This window comes from Armigeres subalbatus, chromosome 2, assembly GCF_024139115.2.
Source record: "Armigeres subalbatus isolate Guangzhou_Male chromosome 2, GZ_Asu_2, whole genome shotgun sequence".
In the NCBI taxonomy this organism is placed as follows: Eukaryota; Metazoa; Arthropoda; class Insecta; order Diptera; family Culicidae; genus Armigeres; species Armigeres subalbatus.
Genome location: NC_085140.1, coordinates 436,368,252 through 436,395,377, shown reverse-complemented (window position 1 = coordinate 436,395,377; position 27,126 = coordinate 436,368,252). Strand labels below are relative to the sequence as shown.

The following is a 27,126-nucleotide window of genomic DNA, read 5'->3' as shown; positions in this document are numbered from 1 at the left end:
AGGTCGATAATGGAGATCGTTGTGTAATGTGTTATTCGATTCCGAAATGCGAATGGAATGTCATATCGGTTATTTTTATTGAACTATAAATTCAGGTACGAAAGTTCTAAGTTTCCTGAAATCTACGTCGCCGATTAGTCATTGGATTGCAACAACAAAGTGTCTATTGTCACCCATCGTTACGTTAACTTGATCCAACTATTTACAGATCTATTTGCGTACATTCGACGAATCGATCGGTAGACGACAAAGCGTTCATTATACATTTCGATAATTTGGATTAAGATAATGCATACCATTTTTGGATATTTTTATACCAAAAGCGTGTTGCTGATAAAGAATACTTTGATTGTAACGCGTTATTGCAGACCAGGAACTGAACTGGATAAAACCGAACGCTAATTTCAGGCTTTTGTTGAAGGTTCTAATTTGCAATCGAATATTCCAGATAAATTCCTATCAAAGCGCAGTGTTGAACTTAAGACTAACCTAAAAAACACATAAATAAAGTTTAAAAAAAAAACCTGTCGAAGCGCTATTCCATTTAATTTATTTAGCATGGACCTCAACTGATAATACTGGATCAACAATTTTACGCCACAAAACACGGTTTACCATCGGCAAATTATTTTGTATCTGTTCCCTCCTCTTTGCTCGCTGCGCTCCACCCTTCTTGTTCCACCAGAAGCGAACACTATCTTTGCAGGGTTCCTGCCTGGCATTCTTGCAATTTGCCCTGTCCATCGTACCTTTGTAGCTTTTGCCACCTTCCGAATACTGGGTTCGCCGTTGAGTTGGTCGAGCTCGTGGTTCATCGTTTGCCGCCGGACAACGTACTCTTGCATACCATTAAAGATGGCCTTCAGCAAGCGTCTCTCGAATATCATAAGTTTAGGCAAGTCCTCCTCGACTAAGGTCCAAATCTCATGTTCGCCGAGGTCCACCGGTCTTATTGACGTTTTGAACATGATACATTTGGTGCGGATGTAATCTTTTTTGAACGCAGTTTCTTCGGAAGCCCGTAGTAGGCCCATCTCCTACAGATCATGATGCGTTGGGATGAATATCAGCACGCTATGTTTGAACGATTTTCCGTACAGTAAATCTTTGTTCGTTTGGCGAGCGACCGTCAACCCAAACAGTCACATGTTCCACATAGGCTACTGCAACTCATATGTGACCAAATTAAGTTATTTTATTAAATTATTAAGTTGCTGTAACCATTTAGGGGCCCTCCTTAGCCGTGCGGTAAGACGCGCGGCTACAAAGCAAGACAATGCTGAGGGTGGCTGGGTTCGATTCCCGGAAGAAGAAGAAGAACCATTTACGTCTGATATGCGCTGTTTAGAAATGAAGCCGGCTTGATATCTTCTCACGAACTCATTCACTATTGTAGCAGGCGACGGATGATGCTCTGGAATATCACTTTGTATGTGGCATTGACAATGGTAATGGCTCGGAAGTTCAAACAACTTGTAGCCTTTCGCGTAGATGTGGTATATAACCCCTTCTATACACTCCTCCGGTAGCTTTTATGTAGCCAAATTATGACTATCAGAAAGTGCAGACAAGTGCCCAGTTTTTCCGGGCCCAGCTTGATGAGTTCAGCTCCGATACCATCTTTATCAGCTGCTTTATTATTCTTTAGCTGTTGGATGGCATCCTCAACTTTCCTCAAGGTAGGAGCTTAATAATCCTATTCAACTATTTTTTACCATGCTTACATGCTTTTTGTTTGGCCTACATGTTTTTAATTACATTGGGAGCAACTTATTATATAAACGCCTGCCTTATTTAACATTTCTATTTTATCTTTCGTTGAACCCAATGAAAACTTCAGTTGGTTGCTTCTGCTGGAGAATACTAGATCAATGCCGAATTTCCTTTGTCGAAGGCGTAGCTGGTTGGTGATGTGTTGACTATATAGGAACGAAACTCTTCCAGCGGTTCATTAATCGGTGTCAGCGTTGTTAGTCCGTTTCGGCGTAGGATCCTTCTCGACTTGGTAAATGCTCGTATGTTCCTGTCCTGGCATTCGTTGATTTTCGCTATTTACAAAGTATGCTGTAGTTTCTTCTGGTTTAGGGTCATTTGGCCGAATGCCGTTTGGCCGAATGCCGTTTGGCAGAATGTAAGAATAAAGAAGGGAGAAGGAAAAAGGAAGAAGGAAAAAGGAAGAAGGAAAAAGGAGATAGAAAAAGGCAGATGGACGAAGGAAGAAGGACAAAGAAAAAAGGGAGAAGGAAGAAGGAATAAGGAAAAAAGGAAGAAGCACGAAGGAAGAAGGGAGAATGGATAAAGAAGAAGGAAGAAGAAAGAAAGAAAGAAGGAAGAAAGAAGAAGGAAAAACAAAGGAAGAATGAAAAAGGAAGAAAGAAGGAAGAAGGAAGGTGGAAGAAAGAAGGAAGAAAGAAGTAGAAGGAAAAAGAAAGAAAGATAAAAAGAAGGAAGAAGGAAGAACGAAGAAGGAAGAAATAAGAAGGAAGAATGAAGAAGGAAGGAAGAATAAAGAAGGAAGAAAGAAGGAAGGAGGAAGCAGGAAGAAGGTAGAAGGAAGAAGGAATAAAGAAGAAGGGAGGAGAAAGAAGGGAGGAGGAAGAAGAGAGTAAGAAGAAAGACGAACGAAGGAAGAAGTTCTCTGTTCTCAGTTCTCTTTTCTCTATTCACTTTTCACTTCTCACTTCCTACTTCTCATTTCTGACTATTCCCTACTCGTAATCTGAGGTCATTTTTTTTTTTTAACTTTTCGGCCAAACGGCATTCGGCCAAATGCACTGACACCTTTCTTCTGCTGAAAATGTCGTCGGCGTAGCTCCACCATTTCTCGGGTAGCACTCCTCATTCCTGTACGTCGTTCTCCAAATTCGTCAATAATCTTCTTCTTCTTCTTCTTATTGGCATTACATCCCCACACTAAGACAGAGCCGCCTCGCAGCTTAGTGTTCATCAAGCACTTCCATAGTTATTAACTGCGAGGTTTCTAAGCCAAGTTAGCATTTTTTGCATTCGTATATCATGAGACTAACACGATGATACTTTTATTCCCAGGGAAGTCGAGACAAATTCCAATCCGAAAAAGACCGGCACCGGGAATCAAACCCAGCCACCCTCAGCATGGTCTTGCTTTGTAACCGCGTGACTTACCGCACGGCTAAGGAGGGCCCCGTCAATAATATTTTGCATAAAAATGATACCTGATTTCCCATCGGTGCTCCCTTCGTTCGTTTGTAGTAGTTTGCACGGAATGTGGTTCTCCGTCAGACATAGCCTTTCCAGATTTAGGTACATCTGTCTTTCCCTCGCCTTGCTGTTTCCGTCCTTTGTGTTAGAAGCCATGCTCCAGAAGATTCAGAGCGTCCTTCACTGGAACGCTTGGTAACGCCGCTATGTCGAATGATACCGTTGTGTCCTTTTCTTCGATGTGTCCTGATTTCAACAGTTCTAGGCGAACTCGTTGGTGTTGATGACCAGCGTACTAGGGAATGCTTTCGGCATATATTGGAACCAGGTTTTGGGTTGGGGAGCCCACTGATGAAACTATCTCTCACATCTCCTTCCCGGATTTGTGGATCCTTAGTTAACCTTTAATCCTTGGTAGCACTAGTTTTACAGTCTTCACTCAAACTTGTCCGATGATCGCTTTAAACTCCTTTATCGTTTTCTCCGTTAGTCTTATTAATCCTGCTAGCGAATCTACTCACTAATTCCTGTATGGCTATTCGTTGATTTTCGTCATCCGTTCGTCGTAGTCCTCTTTGTCCATTCACTGCATTACCTTTGTCCACTTTTAAGTAGTAGACTGGTTTTTTTTTCTTTCAGCTCCTTCAAAATCCTTCTGTCATCATGGCTCGTTGTCTCGTGCTGTCCTTCTTTGATGACATCTGCTACGATGTTCCTCGCTGTATTCATGTTTTTTGCGCTATTCCGGGCAAACACGTTCATTTAAAAAAGGCATTATCTCCTCTGTTCGCGTTTTACCGGGAAGACACATTTTTTTCAAAGATGACATAATCTCTTCTCTTTGCCTTATACGGGGCAGATGCGTTGATTTAACCTTTTCTGGCCCACGGGGTCATACAGAAAAATTGATCTATGAAATCGCACGATGAGTAAAAGTGAACACTCTCTTCGGCAAAATTGCTTGAAATTAACTCCCCTATCAGGGAAAATAATCAGGCATGGGCGATCAAGGCCCTACGGCAACCTAGAACGTCATGACCACGGTAAAGCTACGAAAAAGACAAGTTTAGGTGTATTGGCAGCGGATTGTATTGATTCAAAATAAGATTTTTCTTCAAACGTATCCGTAGAGTTACTGTGATGTACAATAAACTATTGTTTAAGTTCCTTGGACGTCCTAGGCCATCCAAACATGCATTGAGTTTAGGACTTGAAATCTACAGCTGCAAGAAAATCGTTTTTCAGTACTGAAAGCTTCAATATGCATTTAATTGCATCCATTACACCTCCCGGGAAGACAAATGATATTGTAGGATACACACTTAACTCGTTTTACAGTATTCGGTAAATTTTACCTAAATCTCAACAGCAGAACTGTTCGGTAATTATTTTACAGATTTTTTGTAATTTTTTCCATTGTTCAACTGTCAAAATCACCGAAAATCAGTAAATTTATTTACCGAACAGTTCTGCTGTTGAGATTTCGGTAAAATTTTACCGAATTCGGCTATTTATTTTAAGTGTGTAGTTTTGAGATATTCTGGGCAATCCAAACTGTCCTTGAGTTCGGGACTTGAGATCTACAGCTGCTTAGAAGCTCTTTTCGGTACTCAAAGCTTCAATATTCTTTCAATTATACCCATTACACCTCCCGGGAGGTCAACGGATATGGCGAGATAGTTACGAGAAATTCTGGTCAATCCCAATGGCCCATCCAAACTATCCTTGAGTTCGGGACTTGAGATCTACAACTGCTTAGAAGCTCTTTTCGGTACTCAAAGCTTCAATATCCGTTCAATAATATCCATTACACCTCCTGGGAGGTCAACGGGTATGGAAAAACAGTTATAAGATATTCTGGGCAATCCAATCTGTCATTGAGTTCGGGATTTGAGTTCTACAGCTGCTTAGAAGCTCTTTTCGGTACGCAAAGCTTCAATATCCATTCAATTATATCCAATACACCTCCCGGGAGGTCAACGGATATCGTAAGATAATTTTAAGATATTCTGGGCCATCCAAACTATCCTTGAGTTCGGGACTTGAGATCTACAACTGCTTAGAAGCTCTTTTCGGTACTCAAAGCTTCAATATCCGTTAAATCGCATCCATTACAACTCCCGGAAGGTCAACGGTTATGGTAAGATAGTTATGAGATATTCTGGGCAATCCAAACTGGCCTTAAGTTTGGGATCTCAGACCTACAGCTGTTTAGAAGCTCTTTTCGTTATTCAAAGCTTCAATATGAATTCCATTATATCCATTACACTTCCCGGGAGGTCAACGGATATCGTAAAATAGTTTTGAGATATTCTGGACAATCCAAACTGTCTTTGAGATCTACAGCTGCAAAAAAATCTTTTGAAATGTTGGTGCTGGTATATTCAACTGTAATAATCACATACATATAGTAACTTTGAGAAAATTTGAAATGTTGGTGCCGATATATTGGAGCTTTGAGTGACGGAAACCCAAAGTAACCATTAGCACTATATTTTTCCTTTCCGACAATATGAAGCGACTCTATAAGCCAGTTTGAAGCATGTTTGCACTGTGACAGCATTATAATCACAGGTACGATTTTTTTTAAATGCTGGGAAGCTGGAAAATGTACTGCTCGCTGTTTTGATGACCCAGGAAAGGAAGGGAAAGGAAACTCATCTAAACATGTCCCTTGATTTTCATGAATGTATTATGGATATGGATGAATACATATCCAACTTAAAGCGACGAAAGAAGCTAGAAAGGTGGCTGTAGAACGCAAGTTCTGAACTCAAAAACGGTTTGGATTACCCAGGATGTCCCAACCTACCATGTCTCCTGGAATATGTTATGGACATGCTTGAATACATATTAGGGTGGTTCAAAAAATTGATTTTGCTCCACTGCGCTCATCTGATTCTTTATCATGTTCTGAGTGTCCTCTGAAAATTTGAGCTCATTTGGATTAAAACTGATTTAGCACAAGCCGTTTCAAGTTTGCATGCAAATTAGTATGGGAAAATTATTTTTTTCATTATACCGATAATGACGCTTCCCCATTAAGCGCAGGTTAAAAGAAAACCTATATAGCTAAAAAGAATACTCAAGAGCTTTCACCCTGTGAAAACTGCATCTTAATTAATCGTTCCAATAATTAGTAATCGAATTTAATCTAAACCGTAGTTTTCTGAAACCAATTGCGTAACTCTTCAACAGGCAACATTGCTGCTCGTGGCGCGAAAGATAGCACGCACAAATTCAGGCTACTATGTTGCACTGCACGTATCAGTGATGCCCTCAAAGAAGTTTAACGATCATGACTAAAGATTCGCAACCTGAATTAAAATCGATTACTAATTATTGGGGCGATGAATCAACATGCGGTTTTCGTTTGGTGAAAGCTCTTGAGTATTCTTTTTAGCTATATCGGCACCAACATTTCAAAAGGGCGAAACTGCTTTTGTAAACAAGAGCTTCTCACGTCTCTTGTGGGCTTATTTGTGCTCACCAACGCAATCCAGCGCAATTTAATGAAAGAAGAGGATTCGCTGTCTCCATCAGTAGTGTTGAATTGCGTGGGTGGGCTCAAATTAACACACCAGCGACGTGAGAAGCTTTGTTACAAAAGCAGTTACGCCTCTTTGAAATGTTATATCAGGTTCTTTAACCTGCGCTTAATGGGGAAGCATCATAACCGGTATAATAGAAAAATAAATTTCCCCATACTAATTTGCATGCGAAATTGAAACGGCTTGTGCTAAATCAGTTTTAATCCAAATGAGCTCAAATTTTCAGAGGACACTCAGAACATGATGAAGGATCAGATGAGCGCTGTCCTAGCTAGTGTAGCTAGTGTCGTAGCTGTAGATCGCAAGTTCAGAATTCAAGGACAGTTTGGATGACCCTGGATATCCCAAAACCACCTGAATATGTCTCCTGATCTTCATGAATATATTATGAATATGGTTGAATACATATCCAAGCTTGAAGCGACGCAAAAAATACATATCCAAGCTTGAAGCGATGAAAAAACTAGAGCGGTGGCTGTAGATCGCAAGTTTTGAACTCAAGGACGGTTTGGATGATCCAGGATATCCCAAAACCATCTGACCCTGTCCCATGGTCTTTTGGGGCATATTATGGACATGGTTGAATAAATATTCACGCTTCTAGTGGTGAAAACAGCTAGTTTCGTGGCTGTTGATCACAAGTTCGGTACTCAAGGACAGTTTGGATGTCTTTTGATCTTTAGGAATATGTTATGGACATGGTTGAATACATGACCAAGCTAAGAGTGACGAAAAAAGCTCGCATTGAAACTGTAGATCGCAAGTTCCGGACTCAAGGACAGTTTGGATGATCTAGTACATCCCGAAATAATATTTTTCAACTTGTTAGAAAAATTTGGGCCTGAAAGGGTTGAAGAAGGCATTATTTTTTTATCTTTATTGGCGAGACTTTCAGCCCAAGGCTGGCTCGTCTCGTAAGGCACTATTTCCCCTGTTCGCCATAAACCTGGCAAACGCGTTCCTTTGTTCGACTTATTTCTACTGATAGCCTCATGTCGTGCAGACGCGTTAATTGAAAGATGACATTATCTTCTTTATTACTGCATTTCGTAGAATAGCGTTTCCCTAGGCAATAGTGGCGTAGAATGACAGTTTAAAATGAATCGAAAATGTTGGTTAAACAGAATATTTATTGCGTTTCTCTGAGCAACTTTAAGTAGGGTAACTGTACCAGTTTTGGCCATGTTCCTTATTTGGCCAGTTTTTTGCATACCTCCAAAAGTAAAGTAGTTTTCGAGGGTTTTAATAGCTCTAACAGGAGATACATCCCTTATTTTTTCGCTGTTGAAACTGATCGATATTTTTTGTAAAATATACATTTTTCAGGGTTGGTGGCCAAAACCGGTACTCTTTTCCAAGTATAGTTTTTTATCGGTGGCCCATTGCAGATTCGAAATGTTTTCGGTTTTTTTCTAAAATAATAAAGTTTCATAGATGGATTTTTGGAAGCTGTTTATCATATTATGTTCCTATTTCCTTACACTTAAAAAAATGATCAATGAAAACTTATTTTGAAGACATTTCTTATAATTGCTGATGTATTGTATGTTCTTAAAAATATTTTTCTCAACAGATATTGTACATTTTTTTTGTACATAAAAATTACCAGATCTTTGATTAAGTTTGCAAGTATCGATCATGGTTTGTAGTTTCGACTTTTAACATTCAAAGCATTAACCGAAGTGTTTAACCTCGACATCCCTCATCTTCTCCATACACACACACATTCGTCACTAGTCAAAACCATGCTACAAATCATTCCAAGTTCAATCACTCCGGTGATGACAATCCGCCAGATCCGTTCTGTTTGATTCACCTATCAATCTATATGTACGCGTGTGTAGATGCATCGAACGGCGTATCCTCAATCCACCGGACAATCCCATCTGGTGCCGGGAGAAAGTCGCTCCATCTGGATCGGCGATGGCAACAACGGCCCTAGTGGGTCCCTCCGACCCGGATACCACCATCAGCGGCCCCATGACCAGTACCGTGGCGGTCGTTCATCCGCACCACACGATGGCCTGTTGCGATTCGAGTTTTTGCAATCTGCATATTACCTTTCCGCACGTGAAACCGATCGGTAATGCCCCGCTAGGTTCCCAACAAGCACGTAAGACTGGTACTCACCTATGCTAGCGGAAAAGCTCCATTCAGCGCTGCTGGGCGCAGTTTTCCATCCGTCTGTCCATTGTGTGCGTGTCTCTTTCTCTCGCGGATCATTGTGGGTCTCACCGACAAACGGAACATATCGGAACGGAGTCAGTCGGCAGGAAGACGAAAATAACTCATCACCGTTTTGGAATATGTTAGCTGGTGAACGCGTGTCAACTGCGAACTGTTTCCTTTCCGAGCACATCTGTGAAGTCTATTTTCGATGTCGTTCACATCATATCCATGATGTGCATTGTCGTTTTTCATTTTTCTGCCTTTTTTCGGTACTTATTTATCTATTGATGTGTTTGATCTACTAAAGGATGTATAGTTGATTGGCATAATGATTTGCATCAAACAGGCTTAATGTTAAACAAGAATCAGAGATTTGTACCAAGCAACTTTACTCCCTACAGATTGCAATATCTGCAATAGGAAATTGCACATGGGTCGCTTCGTTTGTCTATCTAATGCTCCGAAGAGCGCTTCACAAAATAAAAAAAATGACACCGAATTAATGTACCTCCATGTTTTCTCGCACTCACGCAACGCATTTCGAGCACACCCACGAAAAAATCACTCAATCTACTCACAAGTCCCTATTGTTTGATGCGTGTCCTGTTTCTCGACTCATTTACTGTGATATTCTTGTCGCCATTAATTATTATCCTTCGCCGAATGAAGCAGCCCATCATCAGTGTGTTGTCATCATCATCATCATAACAACATAACAGCACTGAACAACAGCGAGCAAGCACTTTTATGAAATCAACAACTAGGGATTTATACCGTCCTCGTCCTTATTGCGTCGTCCAAATGTCCGACATTTTTTTTGCCTGTAATATGTTTATGTGTCTCCACGTGGAAACTGTGTCTGTCTGTGGCTGATGGTCTGTGAGCTCTGACTCGCATGAGAAGAGGGTCGAGTCTAATGGGCCGTTTGGTTAATCTTTGGTCACATGTCAAAACCACTAGCACGACATATCACACACTCCTTTGTGGGTCCCTCATCCGCTGCCGACAAAAAGAAAAGACACTCTCGTGTGGGAGTTTGATGTTGCTGGGATTTGCAGTTTGCATTAGCGGTGTTGGAGATTTGAGCAAGCTAACTTTTCATTTATACTTTTTCAGTTTACTTTAGGAATCCGTAGAGCCAATAAGGCGTTTCCGTGGAACGAATGGAGCTGATAGATAAACTTCGTCTCCAAGAAGTGGCGAACTACATGTCAGATTGATTTATTGTTAATGATGATAACGGAGCTAAGGATTTACTATATCCAGTACAATATTAACATAGAATGTATGCAAAATAATTACAAGACGATTCTGTTATTTAAAAATGTTTGGCACTTTGCAATTTTCATTTAAGAAGGTGGAAATTATTGCAATCTACATGTTAACGAACTACTGAATAATTATCTGATTTTTAGATTTATTACGGAAATTATCTTTTTGTTTTATAAATTGTACTAAACACGATTAAGTTTTTTATTAGCTTTTCAATAGTTGTTTCATACAAAGTGGACGAATTTGCGAACTATCAAAATATTTTGGGAATAAAATTATTCAAAATCTCTTAAATCTCAGTCATCACTTCAGATTTATGAATTTTGGTAGCAAATTTACAATATGTAATAGTATATGCAACAGGAAATAAACATTGATTGAAGGCCATATGAATGCGAAAACGATACCATCAAGTTACACGAAATTTAGATAATAATCAGTTTTGTCACTCACGCAAAAAAAGCGTTCCCGAATTCGTGAACCAGCAAAAACACACCGTGATTTAATTCATGGATTCGGGAACACCAGTCACGTTTTCCAGAACGTTCCAGAAAACGCGACTGTGTTCCCAAATCCTTGGCTGTTGTTCACGGAGAATTACACCGTGAACTTGTTAGTTATGAACGTTTTTTTGCGTGCAATATAAATAAAATATATCTTTTTGTCGCAAATTCAGCTTAAAGGCGCATACTGCATCCTTGAACGAAAACATTACTTATTTACTTACATTACTAACCGGCCTATTATCGCATCATTTATCTTACTTCTCATCATCAAACATCGAGTAAACCGTCGTGACATTTCACTGAATATGTATTAACGCCAACGCACCACGGAGTCATCAATCTTTTCTATTTGGGTGTTTCACCTCCAAGGACCTTATGAACGGTACAGTAGTCGACGGTTGCACGAATGGCACTGGCTCTTCCTAGCTTTCTATACATCGATGCCGGGTGTGATTAGAAAATCAACGCCATTCTTTCACCACGTACGTCTCTATTTTTTTTTCAAAGTCAGAACTAAAGTTTCAGAAAAATGGAGACGTGGTGTCACGTTCTGCACTGCGGTTAGTCGTTCAATAATTCGACGATGATTTCGGGTACTGTGAATTAAGAAATAAACAGACAAAGCTGACCAGTAGAAGCGACCAAAATCACCAAAAGTATGAACATACTCAATTCAGTGTTGGACCATGGTAACTGTAGTAGAACTGGAAGTAGCACATGAATGATTTATAACAAACGATAGGCTCAATGTTTCATACAAGTCCGAAAAAAAACTTTCTACAAAGAAATACAGGTCTGCTTTATAAAAGCTCAACACTAGTATTATAAACAAATGAAGCAGCAGTTATATGTGCATATGTATAAAAAAAGTTTCATCTGTAAACAAAATTGAAATTAATTCGTTTGTGTTCCATTATTTTAACAAACTGTTTTTATCAAAACCTACTTATATTAGGCAACTGTAAAGAAACATAGTTTTAGGTAAATACAGTAAACATCTTTGGGTAAACAACTTGCACTTAAAAATTAGACTATTGAACAAATTCGTTCTCATAATGGCATACCGTCGTGTGGGGCTTCTTTTGAAAAATCAGGGGCTACTTTGGACATTTTAAAACAAGAATTATAACGAAAATTACTATAAAATTGTCATTATCACCAATCGGGTGTCTTGATGATAGTTGGATGGTAACTTTCTGTTTCAAATTTGGTATTTTTTCCGTTTATTTTTTTCAAAAAATCAAAAATCCAAAGTAGCCCCCGGAATCAAAAGAAGCCCCGCACGACGGTAAGTGGAAAAAACAGTCTTTTCGAGAAAAGCTTTTCCTACTTTGTCTTTATCTCTATCTCAGGACAATAACCTCTTTTCAGCTAACATCTTTCACCAGTTCAATGCTGTATGATTATCGCCATTAGTGTAAGAGCTCTAGACCCGTTACGAGCAATTTCGGTGACAATTAATCAAGGCAAAGTGCCTGTAACAGTCTGTGCACCGAAATATCTCCAAAAGTTGCCGAAATCTGTTGCAAACGATGTTACTCTCGATAAACAACGAAGGTTATTCGAGAGATTTCTGGCAACTGAATCCAACTTATACCCACAAACGCCAGGAGGAATCTCCCACCCCGGAGAAGGTACCTGAGCGTTATTATTTTTGCCGTAAATTATTGCAGTCTACGACTTTGGTTTTCTATTTCACGGCCACAAAACGATGCCGTTTTGCTGCCATTTCACGTGTCACTATTTATCCGAAATGTGGCCGTCGGTTTCCGATTTTTATGGTGGCGCGAACCACCGACAGCACTTTTCTCCGAAGCGGTCACATCGCCTCCGGACTCATAACAATCTAAAACTAAGCAAAGTATGACACTTCGGTGGGCGACAAGAAGTTTCAGTTTTCCGTTCGAGATTTCCCAGAAGCTCGTCGTTTTTCATTTTCGACGCAGCGGCGGACCTATCGGGCATGATATTTTCGAAGGTGGGGGAAGGATAGTCAATATGCGCCCTCTAAGCAAATCTTTCAATTTAATGGTGATTTCATCCGAAACAATGTAGTTTAGAAGTGTTTATAAAAAAACCTATCATACCAGTCATTATATGGTCCAAGAGTTTTCAAGAAAAAACCAAAAATATTACAAGAAAATTATTGTATTTCAAAATACAATAAAATTTCCATTTAAAATGAACGACGCTAGGCAATCCAATATTTTGAGCTCGATAATGGAGGTCTCAAGATTTTCTTTTTTATATTCAAGAGGTAGAAAATATGTACGTACATACATATTTTAATCATTGTAGAATATTCAGAATATTGCGCTCGATAATGGCGACCTTGTGAGTTCTTTTTTGACATTCAGAAAATATTCAATCAAAGTAGGTTTTGATTCATCAAAAATATTAGCGCTAATAAGCACTCATACAAACGTCAATGTCAATCAAATCAATATATTTTTAATTTAAATTATCGATTATTTAGTAATTTGCATTCGATCATTTAGTAGTTTGTCAATAACTCATGCCAGAAGCTGAGTTTCAAAATGTGTTGTATGGTGGACTTCTAGTGCGAAGGTGTTTCTAGAAATCTGCATAACGGTGCGGTGTTAGATTTCAACTAAAAACCGAGTATTAACGCTAGTTGCAGTAGCTAAAACTATTTTTTTGGAATTTTGTTATCATTTAGTCTAAGTTACTGAAACTATGGCTATAACTCCGTTACAAGTGGAATTCAAACAACAAACCATTAGGCAGAGTTGAACCCTTCGCAATACAACACATTTTGAAATCCAGCTTCTGGAATGCGTTATTACGATCGATAATTTAAATTTAAAAAAATATTGATTTGATTGACATTGACGTTTGTTTGAGTGCTTATTCTTCTTCTTCTTCTTCTTCTTATTGGCATTACATCCCCACACTGGGACAGAGCCGCCTCGCAGCTTATTGTTCATTAAGCACTTCCACAGTTATCAACTGCGAGGTTTCTAAGCCAGGTTACCATTTTTGCATTCGTATATCATGAGGCTAGCACGATGATACATTTATGCCCAGGGAAATCGAGACAATTTCCAATCCGAAAATTGCCTAGACCGGCACCGGGAATCGAACCCAGTCACCCTCAGCATGGTCTTGCTTTGTTGCCGCACGTCTTACCGCACGGCTAACGAGGCCCCCTCCTGTGCTTATTAGTGCTAATATTTTGGATGAATCAAAACCTACTTTGATTGAATATTTTCTGAATGTCAAAAAAGAACTCACAAGGTAGCCATTATCGATCGAGCGCAATATACTGGATATCCGCTAGAAATGATAACCAATAATTCCAACATTTTGCACTGAAATAGTTTTGCATAACATTAGTGTCAGTCGGAAAGGGCCAAATAAACAAACAAAAATTTAAATACAGCGTTTTTGACTAAGTTTTTTTGTGTAACGGCTAATAAATGTTTTTTGGCTTCAGCCGCTCACGTTTTTGAGCCAAAATTTGGGTTAACCCTCTACAACCCAAATTTTTGTTTTCCCCTAAAATCACTATTTTGCTTTCTAAAATCGGTCTGAACACGTTTTGGGCAACACAATTGTTTTTTTTTTAATTTTGTTTTTTGAATTTTTCATCCAACAGATTAATTTGATAAATCTATTCATCTTTTTTGATATTTCAACTTCAACATATTCAGAGTTCAAAAATTTTCATTCAAAGTCGATTTATAGTCGATTTTTAATTTACAGAGTTATTTTTCTATTTTCCGTGTAAATAGTTGGATAAATATTTGAGAGTGTATCAGTCACCACTATAGCCTTCTATTGAATGAGATAAATTGTGGAAGAATACTAAACTACAAATATTTAACTCTTCAAATGTATACGAGCAAAAACACGGAGGAAAAAACTCAAATTTCAATATTTTTTTATAATTGTGTAGAATTTTGGCCCCAACCGGCGCATTATATACTTATTTCCCCTACGTAGTGCGAGACCGATAACGATCCATTGTCATCCGATACCTAGATAGAAAATATTAACAAAATTGTGGCTATCGAATAGTGTTGCTTTGGGGTGGATCAATGCGTTATCGTGTAGCTTAATTTATTGTTATTTTCTTTTCACTCGAATAAATTCGATAATTTTTTGAATTAAATTTTTTAAATCTGCAGTTAGGCCTACGATAAAGGTAGCCATTCATACAATCGTCTACAATACCGATTGGTAGGGGAAATAGGTCAATATGTGCCTTGTAAGCAATTTAATTACGGTAGATGTGCACTTGGAATAACTCAGCGAAAGCTAAGAATTATTTACATTTCAATGTTATAACCAGATTCATTTAAAAGATTTACAGAACGGATATCACGGCTTCTTCTGTTCTGTAAATACTTTCAACTAGCCTTAACCATCACTCAACCCTGAATAACTATTGGTTAATGTAATCATCGCTTTACGCAACTAAGAGGTGTTTATCCCTTTGAGGCCGCTATGTACCGCACCGTTTCGTACCCAAGAACTGCCATTTTCTTTCACAATGTAGACCAGACCGTCAACGTTCACCGGTGTGAACAGCGTGTAAGCCTCAGTGAAAAGCGTGACAGAGAGAAGAGGAGGGGTCTAAAATTTTCAAAAAGCAGTGGACGTCATATTTGAATCACCCCCAAACAAAAAAATTCTCATTCATTTCTGAACAATGTTTTTTTTTGTCTTTTTTGCCAGAATACGTATTTTTGGACGAGGATTCAGAATATATAAAAATCTCATTTCGTTTTTTTGTTAAATATCTTGGCTGTGCATATGCACAGCATATGTTTCGAAATGGACAAATTGATATGAAATTTGCGAAAAAGAATCCACGTGTCTTGGAGGGACTCGAACCCTCAACCTCCTACTCTCTAGATAGGCGTGATAACCCCTACACAACAAGACCACTTAAAGGTCACGTTTGCGGAAAAGCCATCAGAATCCGAGTACCAACCTCCACCGCGGTTAGCTCTCTTTTTTGCAAATTGAATATCTTTCGGATGCTTGATTTGCCCAATCTCCACATTTGCTTTACTGTTGTATATCCACAGCCAAGCGAGTGCACATTGTTTATTAAACGAGAGGATCGCACTCCATGCCCCCAGCAACGGACTGGGCGGGACGGTATAGAATGCGAATTCAATCGCACTCTGCTGTGCCAAAGGCTTGCTTGGCTAAAGCATTTGATGAGTTTGATTGCCTTTACGTAAACGGTCGCGTGTACTCAGACGACTAATGACGGTGAAAGACCGACACTTGATTACAATTAATTGCATATTATTCGGCAACTCGACCATACGAAAACCATTTTTTGTTGAATATCTTGGCTGTGCATATGCACAGCACATGTTTCGAAATGGACAAATTGATATGAAATTTGCGAAAAGAATCCACGTGTCTTGGAGGGACTCGAACCATCAACCTCCTACTCTCTAGATAGGCGTGATAACCCCTACACAACAAGACCACTTAAAGGTCACGTTTGCGGAAAAGCCATCAGAATCTGAGTACCAACCTCCACCGCGGTTAGATTTTTTTTTTGCAAATTGAATATCTTTCGGATGCTTGATTTGCCCAATCTCCACATTTGCTTTACTGTTGTATATCCACAGCCAAGCGAGTGCACATTGTTTATTAAACGAGAGGATCGCACTCCATGCCCCCCAGCAACGGACTGGGCGGGACGGTATAGAATGCGAATTCAATCGCACTCTGCTGTGCCAAAGGCTTGCTTGGCTAAAGCATTTGATGAGTTTGATTGCCTTTACGTAAACGGTCGCGTGTAAATGGTTTTCGTACGGCCGAGTTGCCGAATAATATGCAATTAATTGAATCTCATTTCGGCCAAAAATGTTACATATGCAGTTTCTCAAACAAAAGGTTCATTTGCTTTTCGTGTCTCACTTTTCTTTATTCACTATTTACTTCTTACTTTTCATTTCCCAGTACTTACTTCCCACCTATCACTACCTTCGTCGGGGTGAGATTGTGAGAATAGATTCAATGTATATGAGGACAAGAAAACTAAATTATAAGAGACATTTTTGAACGATTTTGTTATCCGATCTCCATACTGTCGGTGAGGTCGCACTTCTCATTTTATTAGCAAACATATTACACTCTATTGGTAAAACGATATTCAGCCATATATGGACTGGTCTGGACTGGACTTTGATTAGACTAGACATGGACTGGGTACAGACAAAGACATGGACTGGGTACAGACAAAGACATGGACTGGATTTGACATGGACTGTACTAGACGCGGACTGGACTGGACATGGACATGAAATAGACATGGACTGGACGGAACTGGATAAGGCTTATTTTCAAAAAAATCAGTAGCTTTTAAACACCCACTACACGAAAGTATAGGTTTTCCTCTTTCACGTAAGTGAATTTCAGGTATCAAAACGTCGGCTCAGGAGGCACGTTCCCCTCAATTTGGGAGATTTGTGCCATCGCCTTCACTGGCCGTTCTCATCATTTACCTGACGGAAAAGGAAGTGACAAAGGGAAAGGAAGAGGAAGTGAAGTTGGAAAGGAGAATGGAACAGGTTTCTGGAGAAGGAGGATACAATCAATAATACATACATACGATGCATTTTGTAAAACGCAATAAAACGCGAAGCATAAAATATACTGGATAAGTGACACAATGCAAATGCATATGATATACCATTTATAGGAAAGCCAATTATGTAGACTCACACGCATTAAGCTAGGGACTAAAGAGAGATGTCACAAAAACATGGAGGAAGTAACAATGGACGAACGTTAAAGACGAAACACAGAGTGCACTGTGAAAAACGCATAATGCGAATCCATATAGGAGACAATTTGTTGAAAAACTATGTAAAAAACATATTCTTAATCCCTCCCTTATTTAACCTCAAGTTGAGATTAAACAAGAGTAGCCGAAGCCAAACGTCAAAGACGAAACACAGAGTACACTGTGAAAAACGCATAATGCGAATCCATATAAGTGACAGACACAAAGTACATTGTAAAAAAAACGCATAATGCGAATCCATATAGGTGACAGTATGTTGAAAAACTAAGTAAAACACATATTCATAACCTCACACTCACGTTGAGATTGAACAAGAGTAGCCAAAGGCGAACGCCAAAGACGAGACGCAGAGTACACTGTGAAAAACGCATAATGCGAATCCATATAGGTGACAAACACAAAGTACATTGTAAAAAACGCATAATGCGAATCCATATAGGTGGCAATTTGTTGAAAAACTATGTAAAAAACATATTCATAACCCCACCCTTATTTAACCTCAAGTTGAGATTAAACAAGAGTAGCCGAAGCCGAACGTCAAAGACGAAACACAGAGTACACTGTGAAAAACGCATAATGCGAATCCATATAGGTGACAGACACAAAGTACATTGTAAAAAAAACGCATAATGCGAATCCATATAGGTGACAGTTTGTTGAAAAACTAAGTAAAACACATATTCATAACCTCACACTCACGTTGAGATTGAACAAGAGTAGCCAAAGCCGAACGTCAAAGACGAGACACAGAGTACACTGTGAAAAACGCATAATGTGAATCCATATAGGTGACAATTTGATGAAAATTAAGTAAAACACATATTCCTAACCCCACTCTTATTTAAACTCACGTTGAGATTGAACAAGAGTAGCCGAAGCCGAACGTCAAGGACGAGACACAGAGTACATACTGTGAAAACCGCATAATGCGAATCCATATAGGTAACAAACACAAAGTACATTGTAAAAAAACGCATAATGCGAATCCATATAGGTGACAATTTGTTGGAAAACTAAGTAAAACACATATTCATAACCCCACTCTTATTTTACCTCACGTTGAGATTGAATAAGAGTAGCCGATTATCTCGGAGAAGCAAAAAGTCAACTACGCCATAGCTCCGGTTAGCGCAGCGAGGGCTAAATACTGTGAAGGGGGCCCTGGTGCTTCACAGGCTCCGTTTGCGGTTAGGTTCTTATTAGACCCCCCTAACCATTCATTCGTAGGCACGGTAAGCATAAAGCCGCATCACACCGAGAATTAGGGGTCACCTGTATGGTGGACTTTTACCACTGGAACAGGCAATCCGTAATGTTATTCTTAGCCAGATAACCAGCTGCCGACACCACACGGCTATCTAGGCTGTTCGTGGAGAGAAGTTGACATTGACTTTACGTCAACTCTCAATGTGGCCGAACAGCCCCCAGCTATTGGTAAAACGATATTCAGCCATATATGGACTGGTCTGGACTGGACTTTGATTAGACTAGACATGGACTGGGTACAGACAAAGACATGGACTGGATGGACATGGACTGGATGGACTGTACTAGACGCGGACTGGACTGGACATGGACATGAAATAGACATGGACTGGACGGAACTGGATAAGGCTTATTTTCAAAAAAAATCAGTAGCTTTTAAACACCCACTACACGAAAGTATAGGTTTTCCTCTTTCACGTAAGTGAATTTATAACATGTTCTATCGGGGATAATTTTTCCATATATTTTCGGGAGGGTTGAATCGGCTATCATTCGAGATACCGAAAAAAAATGATCTTCCGACCCGACATTTCAGTTCACACACGACAAGAAAGAGGAGAGCATGTACAAAATAACATTTCCTCTTAGACACACCGTGGACATAAATTGGATATGGGCTAGATTGGACCGGACTGGACAAGGAGATTGTCTTGACATGGACTGGACTGAACATGGACATGGACTGGACCAGGCATTGAAAGCGTGAGTGAAGCGTACGAGCATTGATCTAATTCAATCATAGTGCCCTATGCCAGTGAGTGAACTGCCTTGCTCAGATGGATAAATACCAAACAACGATTATGAGGGATCGTTGCTGCGTAAACAACGAGCAACAGAGTTCGCCAAGCCAAACTTGGTATGGTATCCAGGGAAGCTACGACTGGAGCATTTGTGTTACGCTCGCTCTACTAGAATAAAACCAAAACACATCAGGTGTTCTGCTTTATTCACTCTGCATTCAAGTTGCTGGGATGGAGGAGAGAAAGTATCAAAGCCTCCCATGCAGTGTGTCAGAGTTCCATTCTCATAGCGGACTTAATTTTCCTAATGTCTGAAAACATTTTTCTAACAGCGTGTGGTAACAACACTCATTGTTAGGTTACCAAATGATTTGCATTGCTCATTTGTGTCCATTAGTGAGCGATGAAGATCTTTAAACATTGAATCAACGAACGCCAAATTTCAACGATCTAGAAAGCATCAGCGATTAGGCCGCAGTAGAGCATCAAGTTGGCATGAATTTAGCCAATTTTTACTCACGATCTGATTTTTTTCAATGCCTGGACTGGACATAGATCGGACATGAATTAGAGATGAGGACATGGACTGGACTGTGTATAGACATGTACAATTGGACATGGACTAGATATATATTGACTGGACTACACGTGGACTGGACTGCACATGCACTGTTCTGGACATGGATCGGACTGGACATAGATTGGGCATACACCCGATTCTTTTTTACACGGGGGATGCGTTCCGTGTAAAAAAAGTTTTCAGTTCAAAATTTGAAAATCCGTGTAAAAAAAGTTTTATAATTTCTCGACGAATCATGCAAAATGGAGCAACTTTGCAAACATTTTGTATTGGATTTTTTTTACACGGCCGTGTAAAAAAAATCCGTGTAAAAACAGAATCAGGTGTATACTGAACTGGACATATACTGGGCTGGACATGGATCGGACATGACTTGGACTTGACGTGGACTGGATTTGACACAAAAGATGGATTGGACATGGACTAGGCGTGGAGAGAAGTGGACTGCACGTGGATTGGATCGGACATGGACTTGACATGGACTGGACTTGACATAGATTTGACATGGATTGGGTGACCAAGTTGCACCAAAAGTAGCAAACATCCATCACAAACATCCATCACAAACATCCATCACATAATCGTCATGCATCATGTCATGTCGTATTGGAAGAAAAAACACATGGAATTGCCTGTTGGATAATTCTATCTTCAGCTGATGAGACATTTCCTTCACGAATTATCCGTATGCACTTTTGCAATGACACCAGTCCAGCAATGACACCAGTGGTCCAGAGTCCTGACCATTCAAGAGATTAGAGTTCAGTGACACTCCATTCAAGCGTATTTCAGTGTTCCAAATCAATCGTTTTTTTCTCCGGTTTTTTAGGATAAGAAAGAATCGGATTTTGATGTAACTGAGCTATGAGAGTCCAGCCCAGAAGTCATTTTACCGTTATCGGTTCCTCAGTTGCACCTTTTCGATTCTCCAGCGGAAAAAATAATTCAATATTTTCAAGACCAATCAGATCCTCAATTTCTGCCTTTTTGTAAGATTTTGAAACACAGTCTCGCAATTTATAAAAGGGGGAAGAAGAATACGTATCTGTTGTTGGAATACGTATCTCATTCTGAAAGCTGAATTTCAAAATGTGTTGTATGATGGACTTCTAGTGCGAAGGTTTTTCTACAATTCTACCGAATGGTTTGTTGTTCGAATTCTATTAGTAACGGAGTTATAGCTATAGTTTCAGTAACTTAGACTAAATAATAACAAAATTCCAATCATTTAGTTTAAGTCACTGCAACTAGCGCTATAACTCCGTTATTAGTTGAATTTCTACAACAAACCATTAGGCAAAGTTGTAGAAAAACCTTCGCACTAGAAGTCCATCATACTACACACTTTGAAATTCAGCTCGTGGAATGAGTTATTGACAAACTACTAAATGATCGAACGCAAATTATCAAATGATCGATAAACATCCTTGAAGACCTCTTCATGTTTTCAAAAAGTATCAAAAATTCAACCTGTCAGCCCAGAAACATAATCGCTATGCTGAAATACGCCTCCTGTCAAATTTTCAGCTCATTCGGATAACATTTCGAGGTGTCTCAAGTCGATTTAGTGGCCTATTTTCAATTTTGAAAAAAAAAAACTAACCAGACATAGAAAAGCCGGAAATCATCGCAACAACCTCTAAACGGAGGTTTCTGGTGTGCTCTACAAGTGTTGTAAACATTGCGATTCGCTCCGTTCACGTTTTGATCCTGTTAAAGTGATTTTCAACCTTTTGAGTGCATAAAAACAATGTTTCTTTTAAAAGTCGTTGTTCTACAAAATTCTTGAATTTATTACAAATCACTGCTGCTGTTATATTATTATTTCTCTTTTTGACCCTTCCTTCGGAAGTGTCTATAATTTCACTTTGTATGCGTTATGCAGGTGTGTTACGTATTAATCTATCAAGAAATCTCGTGAATTATTAAATAAAATGTATGGTATTTTAAACAAAATCACTTTGACATTGAAAATATATTTATAACAAATGATATGACATGGAATTATGCCTATTTTTCTGATTTGTTTCAAAGAAACAAATGATTTTAATTGAGGAACATATAGAAGCATGTACAAAAAAGTCTTCTCAGAAAAGCAAAAACGTAAAAATTGAAAGGGATTTAAAAAATTTCTTCAGTGGAAGCTAGATAGCAAATGTGAGCATGTTTTGAGACACTAATAGATCACTTGTATGCATGTATGTGTGCGTATGTGGGCAAATTCTGAAATTTACTATCATAAAAATCTCGCTCATTTTAAGGTATTGAACAAACTTAGTTTTACCAAATTAGGCATCCATAAGGCGAAATATATGTTATTATTGAACGCTATTGAGTTCCGCTCAGATCAATGACTGATTTAGTTAGTTCTGGATTAATTAAGATCGAGGTCTGGGCAACTTACGAGTGCAATGTATGCAACCAGCGTTACGATTGTTACTAACTATGTCACAATAGTTTTTCAATCCGACGAGCGCCTTATAGATAGGCAGCATGAAGTACAGTACGTTATCATTCGTTGAGTTGTCATTCAACCCATGATATCCGCCTTTGGGTAGGCAATTATTTTGTCACTTAAACGGTTGTTGTTGTTGTTGTTGTTGTATTTGATTTATTTAGGTGACCTTTTCAACTTGTTGTCATTTAAGTCACCGGAGGATAAAATTACAATATATTCTTATATCTAGTCACTGTGGATTTATCGTTCGTGTTAGCCTTTGGTCCGGGTTCCCGTCAGGTTGGTTGTCTTGATTCCCTTATGCTGCGTAGCTCGGTGGTTGGCTTATTCATCGTGTAAGTATTTTTTGCTGATGCGTTAAATTTCGTGGATCAAATTCGTTTTCGTGAGGTATGATGTTGTTTTCTAAGTTCATTGATATTGTTTCCTAGGGCCAGGTAGAGTGACTTGGCGATATTTTCTTCGATACGGTGTTTGGTGAATTTGGTGCATTCCAGAATGATGTGCTTCACTGTAATTGGGGAGCCACATGCTGAGCAGGTGGGTGCTGCTTCCTTGCGGGCGTAATGTCCGTGTGTAATTCTAGTGTGACCGATTCTGAGTCGGGTAATAGCTTTGCTTTCTTCTCTGTTCATCGAGAAGGATGTTGACCATTCGCTTGTATCATATTTTATTTCTCTCAAGTGTCCGCGGTTATTGTGCCAGGCATTCTCCCATGTTAGTCTTGTATGGAGTTTAACTAGCTTTTTGTAATCATCGTATGGTGTTTCAATATTGGTGGATGTCTGTGCTGCTGTGGCAAGTTTCGCTAGTTTGTCGGCTTTTTCGTTGCCAGTTATGTTGATATGAGCTGGTACCCAGCACAGGTCTAAGCGGCCAGGGTTTTGTTTTACTTTGTTTTGATATCTTCTATCCATGGGTGGTTAGAGTTGTGCCCTTTAACTGCCGCGAGGACACTTTGAGAATCGCTGAATATGACCGTCAATTCAGTGGGGTTGAGGTCAATTGCTTTATTAATTGCGTATGCTTCCGCGCTGAAGATGGATAAATGTTTAGGAAGATTGATGCTAATTTCCTGGTCACTCGAGTATATTCCGCTTCCCGTTCCTTGTCTGGTTTTTGATCCATCGGTGTATATGTGTTTGTGGTGGGGGTATTTGAGTTTGCATGCTTCGAGAAAACGGATTCTTTTTTCGGTGGGTGTTAGAGTATTGAGTGTGGTTATGTTGACTCCGTTTATTTGTTTGATGGTGTTGTAATTTGATTGTCCTATGGTAACGTTTACCTGTGGGATGTTCAGGGTCTCTGATTTTTCGTTTGATCGCTCTGTTAGTGTACAGGTTGGGGAGATAGCTTTGCGGCACATTTGTTTTGTACTATATAAGATAAGTGCTTCAGATATTCTAAGATCCAATGGAAGTTGTCCACTTTCTGCTAACAGGCTTTCAATTGGGCTGGAGTGAAATGCCCCAGTGGCTATTCGAATTCCTTGATGGTATATGGGGCACAGTCTGTTGATATCGGTATCTTTAGCTCGGCTTATTATAGGGCCTCCGTATATAAGTCTGGGAACAAGCATGGTGTTTAATATCCGAAGTAATGATCTTCGATCTGCTCCGAAATTTGTGCTGCTTATACTTTTCATCAGGGCTAATATTCGTTTACATTCATCTCGTTTCGTTTGAATATGATGTTTGAAGTTGAGTTTGTGATCTAGCCATATTCCCAACAGTTTTGTATTTTTTGTTAGTTTGATTGGTTCTTTATCAAGTATGGCAGGAGGCTGTTTTAGAAGTTTTTGCCGGTTTCCAATGTGCATAATTGACGACTTTTGAGTAGAGATGGTAAATCCAGTTTCAGTGCACCAGTCTTTAATTCGGTCTAGGATTTTTTGTATCTTAAAGCGGGTCCATCTGGCGCATCTTGTGGTTACGGCGATGGTGATGTCGTCTGCATATAGTTTGGTAATGGTGTTTTTGGGTATCCAATCGTTTATGCTATTGATAGCAACTAGGAAGAATGTGGCAGCAAGTACTGATCCTTGTGGTACTCCGTTTTGTTGAATTTGTTCAGAGGAGAAATGCCCTTGATAAAGCACTTTGAAACGTCTTTCTTCGAGAAATTTTTGGCAAAAGGTAGCCATGTGTCCCCCTATGCCAGCTTTTGACAGATTTTTTAGTATCAGATAGCGCCAGGTTCTGTCGTATGCCTTTTCTAAGTCCAGGAAAAGAAGTTCTGCGTGTTTTTTCTCATTTATGGCTTGGGTGCATATTTCTTCTATCTCTGTAAGGGGATCAGTTGTTTGTTTTCCTTTCCGGAAAGCGAATTGATTAGGTCCCAGGACTGATTTATTTTCGAGTTCGTTCATTAGTCTGCGATTGACCATTCTTTCGAAAAGTTTCATCACACAGCTGGTTAGGTATATGGGTCGAAGATTTTTGGATCGTGTGTGTGTTTTCCTGGTTTAGGGATTGGGATTAGGTGAGATTCTCTCCAGGTGTTGGGGAATATTCCATTGATCCAAATGTTATTGTATGATGCAAGTAATTTCTTCTTGATAAATAGTGGAAGTCTTTTCAGCATTTGATTGTGGATGTCATCGGGACCAGGTGAGGATCCTTTCAGTGTGTCCATATGGTATATAAGCTCTTCCAAAGTAAATTCTTTGTTGTACAGTGAATATCTTGATGTAGGGAAATTGATTGGCTGCTGTTCTTCAGCATTCTTTTTAGTAATGAAGGTGAGTGGGTATGCGCTGTCTGATGATTCTTTGGTGAAGTGTTTGGCTAGGTGTTCCGCAATCTGTTGAGGGTCAGTTATGTTGTTGTTATCTGATGTTATCGTCCAGATGTTTTCTGATGATTTTTTTCCTGATATGCTTCTGATCTTGTTCCAAACTTCTTCGATTCAAACGATTTCTGTTTCTCTTCTTCGATGATTTTCCTTGCTTCGTATCTGTGTTTACGAAAGTTGTCGTGGATCATTTGGTAATCAGGGTGGTCAATAGGTGTGTTTTTTAATTTTCTGAGAGATTTTCGCCTTTGTTTAACTGCTTCCCGGGTGTTGTCATTCCACCAGGGTACGGATTTTTTTGATACCACTTCTGATGTTCTTGGAATTGATGCTAGTGCGGCATGTCTGATGTAAGTAGTCAGATCTTCTATTGAGTATTCCTCATTTGGGTTTATTTGATCTTCTAGAATCTCTTCGAATTTTTTCCAGTCGGCGGAGTCGATTTTCCATTTGGGATATTGTTTGTTAGGGCAGTTGACCTGAATAGTTCCGATTTTAATGGGAAAATGATCGCTGCTATGCTGGTCGTTTATTATGGTCCAATCTAATTTTGATGCTAGTTCAGGGCTGCATATTGTTACATCGATTGCTGATGTGCTGTACATGTCGTTTCTTTTGGCTGAGTGTATGAAGGTTGTTTGGCCATCATTTAGCGTTAATAATCCATGGTCTTCTATTATTTTGATAATTTCTTTACCTCTGGAATCTTGGTGTTTCAAATCCCATTGCGCGTGGTGAGCGTTTAAGTCACCGGCCATTATTAGTGGCTTCGGTAAAGTGCATAGCACTTTGTCAAATTCTTTAGTATCCAATGTTATATTTGGCGGAATGTATATTGATGCGATTGTCATTTTGAAGGGTGTATTTACCTCTATAGCGATGATTTCCAGGTCTGTTTGTATTTGTACTGGGGTGAAAGGGATTCCCTTCTTTATAAGCATAGCTACCCCTCCTTGACCAGATGGTCGATGCTCAAATATCGAGTTGTATCCTTTTTATATTAAAGCTGTCTTTGGGTTTGTCCTGGTTTCTTGTATGGCCAGGAAAAGAGGCTGATGTTCACTTATTAGTAGTTGAAGTTCTGCGTGTTTGCTCCGTATACCGTTACAGTTCCATTGTATAAGCGTGGTCATATTCAGATTTGATTTTATTGCTGCTATTATCAGTTATCGTCGTTTAATTCCTCTGTTTCCATGTCTGAGGAATCTGTTTTTCTTTGTTTGTTGTTGTTTTTGTTGTTTATTCGGTTGCTTTTCCTTCTTGGTGTGCCTTCTCTGGTTTCTCTGTCGGGAGATGATTCGATCGGTTTGTCACATTTAATTTTTTTTTCCATGTTTGTCTTTAGTTGTGATCGTTTTCTGGGTCTGCGGCTCAATGTTTTTTGTTAATTTTTCTATTAATTCATCCTTTTTCTGCAGCTCGTTTGTTAGCTTGCCACAGTGCGTTTTCATTTCTTCGATATCTTTTTGCATTTTCTCTTCAGTGATCTTTAGATTCTTTTCTTTATCTTTGAGGTAGTTATACCAGTTTTAATATTTGCTTCTTTTCGTTGAGCGCTTCCATTCGTTCCGAAATAATTTTCATTTTTCCGAGATAAAGCTCATTTTCTCCTCCAGCTCCTTTTCCCACTGTTTTCTTGCATTTTCGACGATGGTTTGGACATCGCCTGTAACTTTGCGTAACTTGGTTTTCGTTGGTGTTGATAAGTTGTTTCCGGGCTGCGGTGTATGAGATGTTTTTATCCGTTTTTATTTTGATTATTTGCTGCTCTTGCCTAAAATTGGACATGCCTTGCTGGTCGAGATATGATTA

At 39.3% G+C, this 27,126-nt stretch overlaps 1 protein-coding gene across 1 annotated transcript in view; it reads left to right on the top strand.

Moving 5' to 3' along the window:
* Positions 1-27,126, top strand: part of LOC134213603 (TGF-beta receptor type-1) — a 226,765-nt gene that overhangs the window by 169,649 nt on the left and 29,990 nt on the right. Inside the window, 1 exon segment of the mRNA XM_062692814.1 lies at positions 8,576-8,814. Within this exon segment, the coding sequence (XP_062548798.1) occupies positions 8,576-8,814 (239 nt within the window).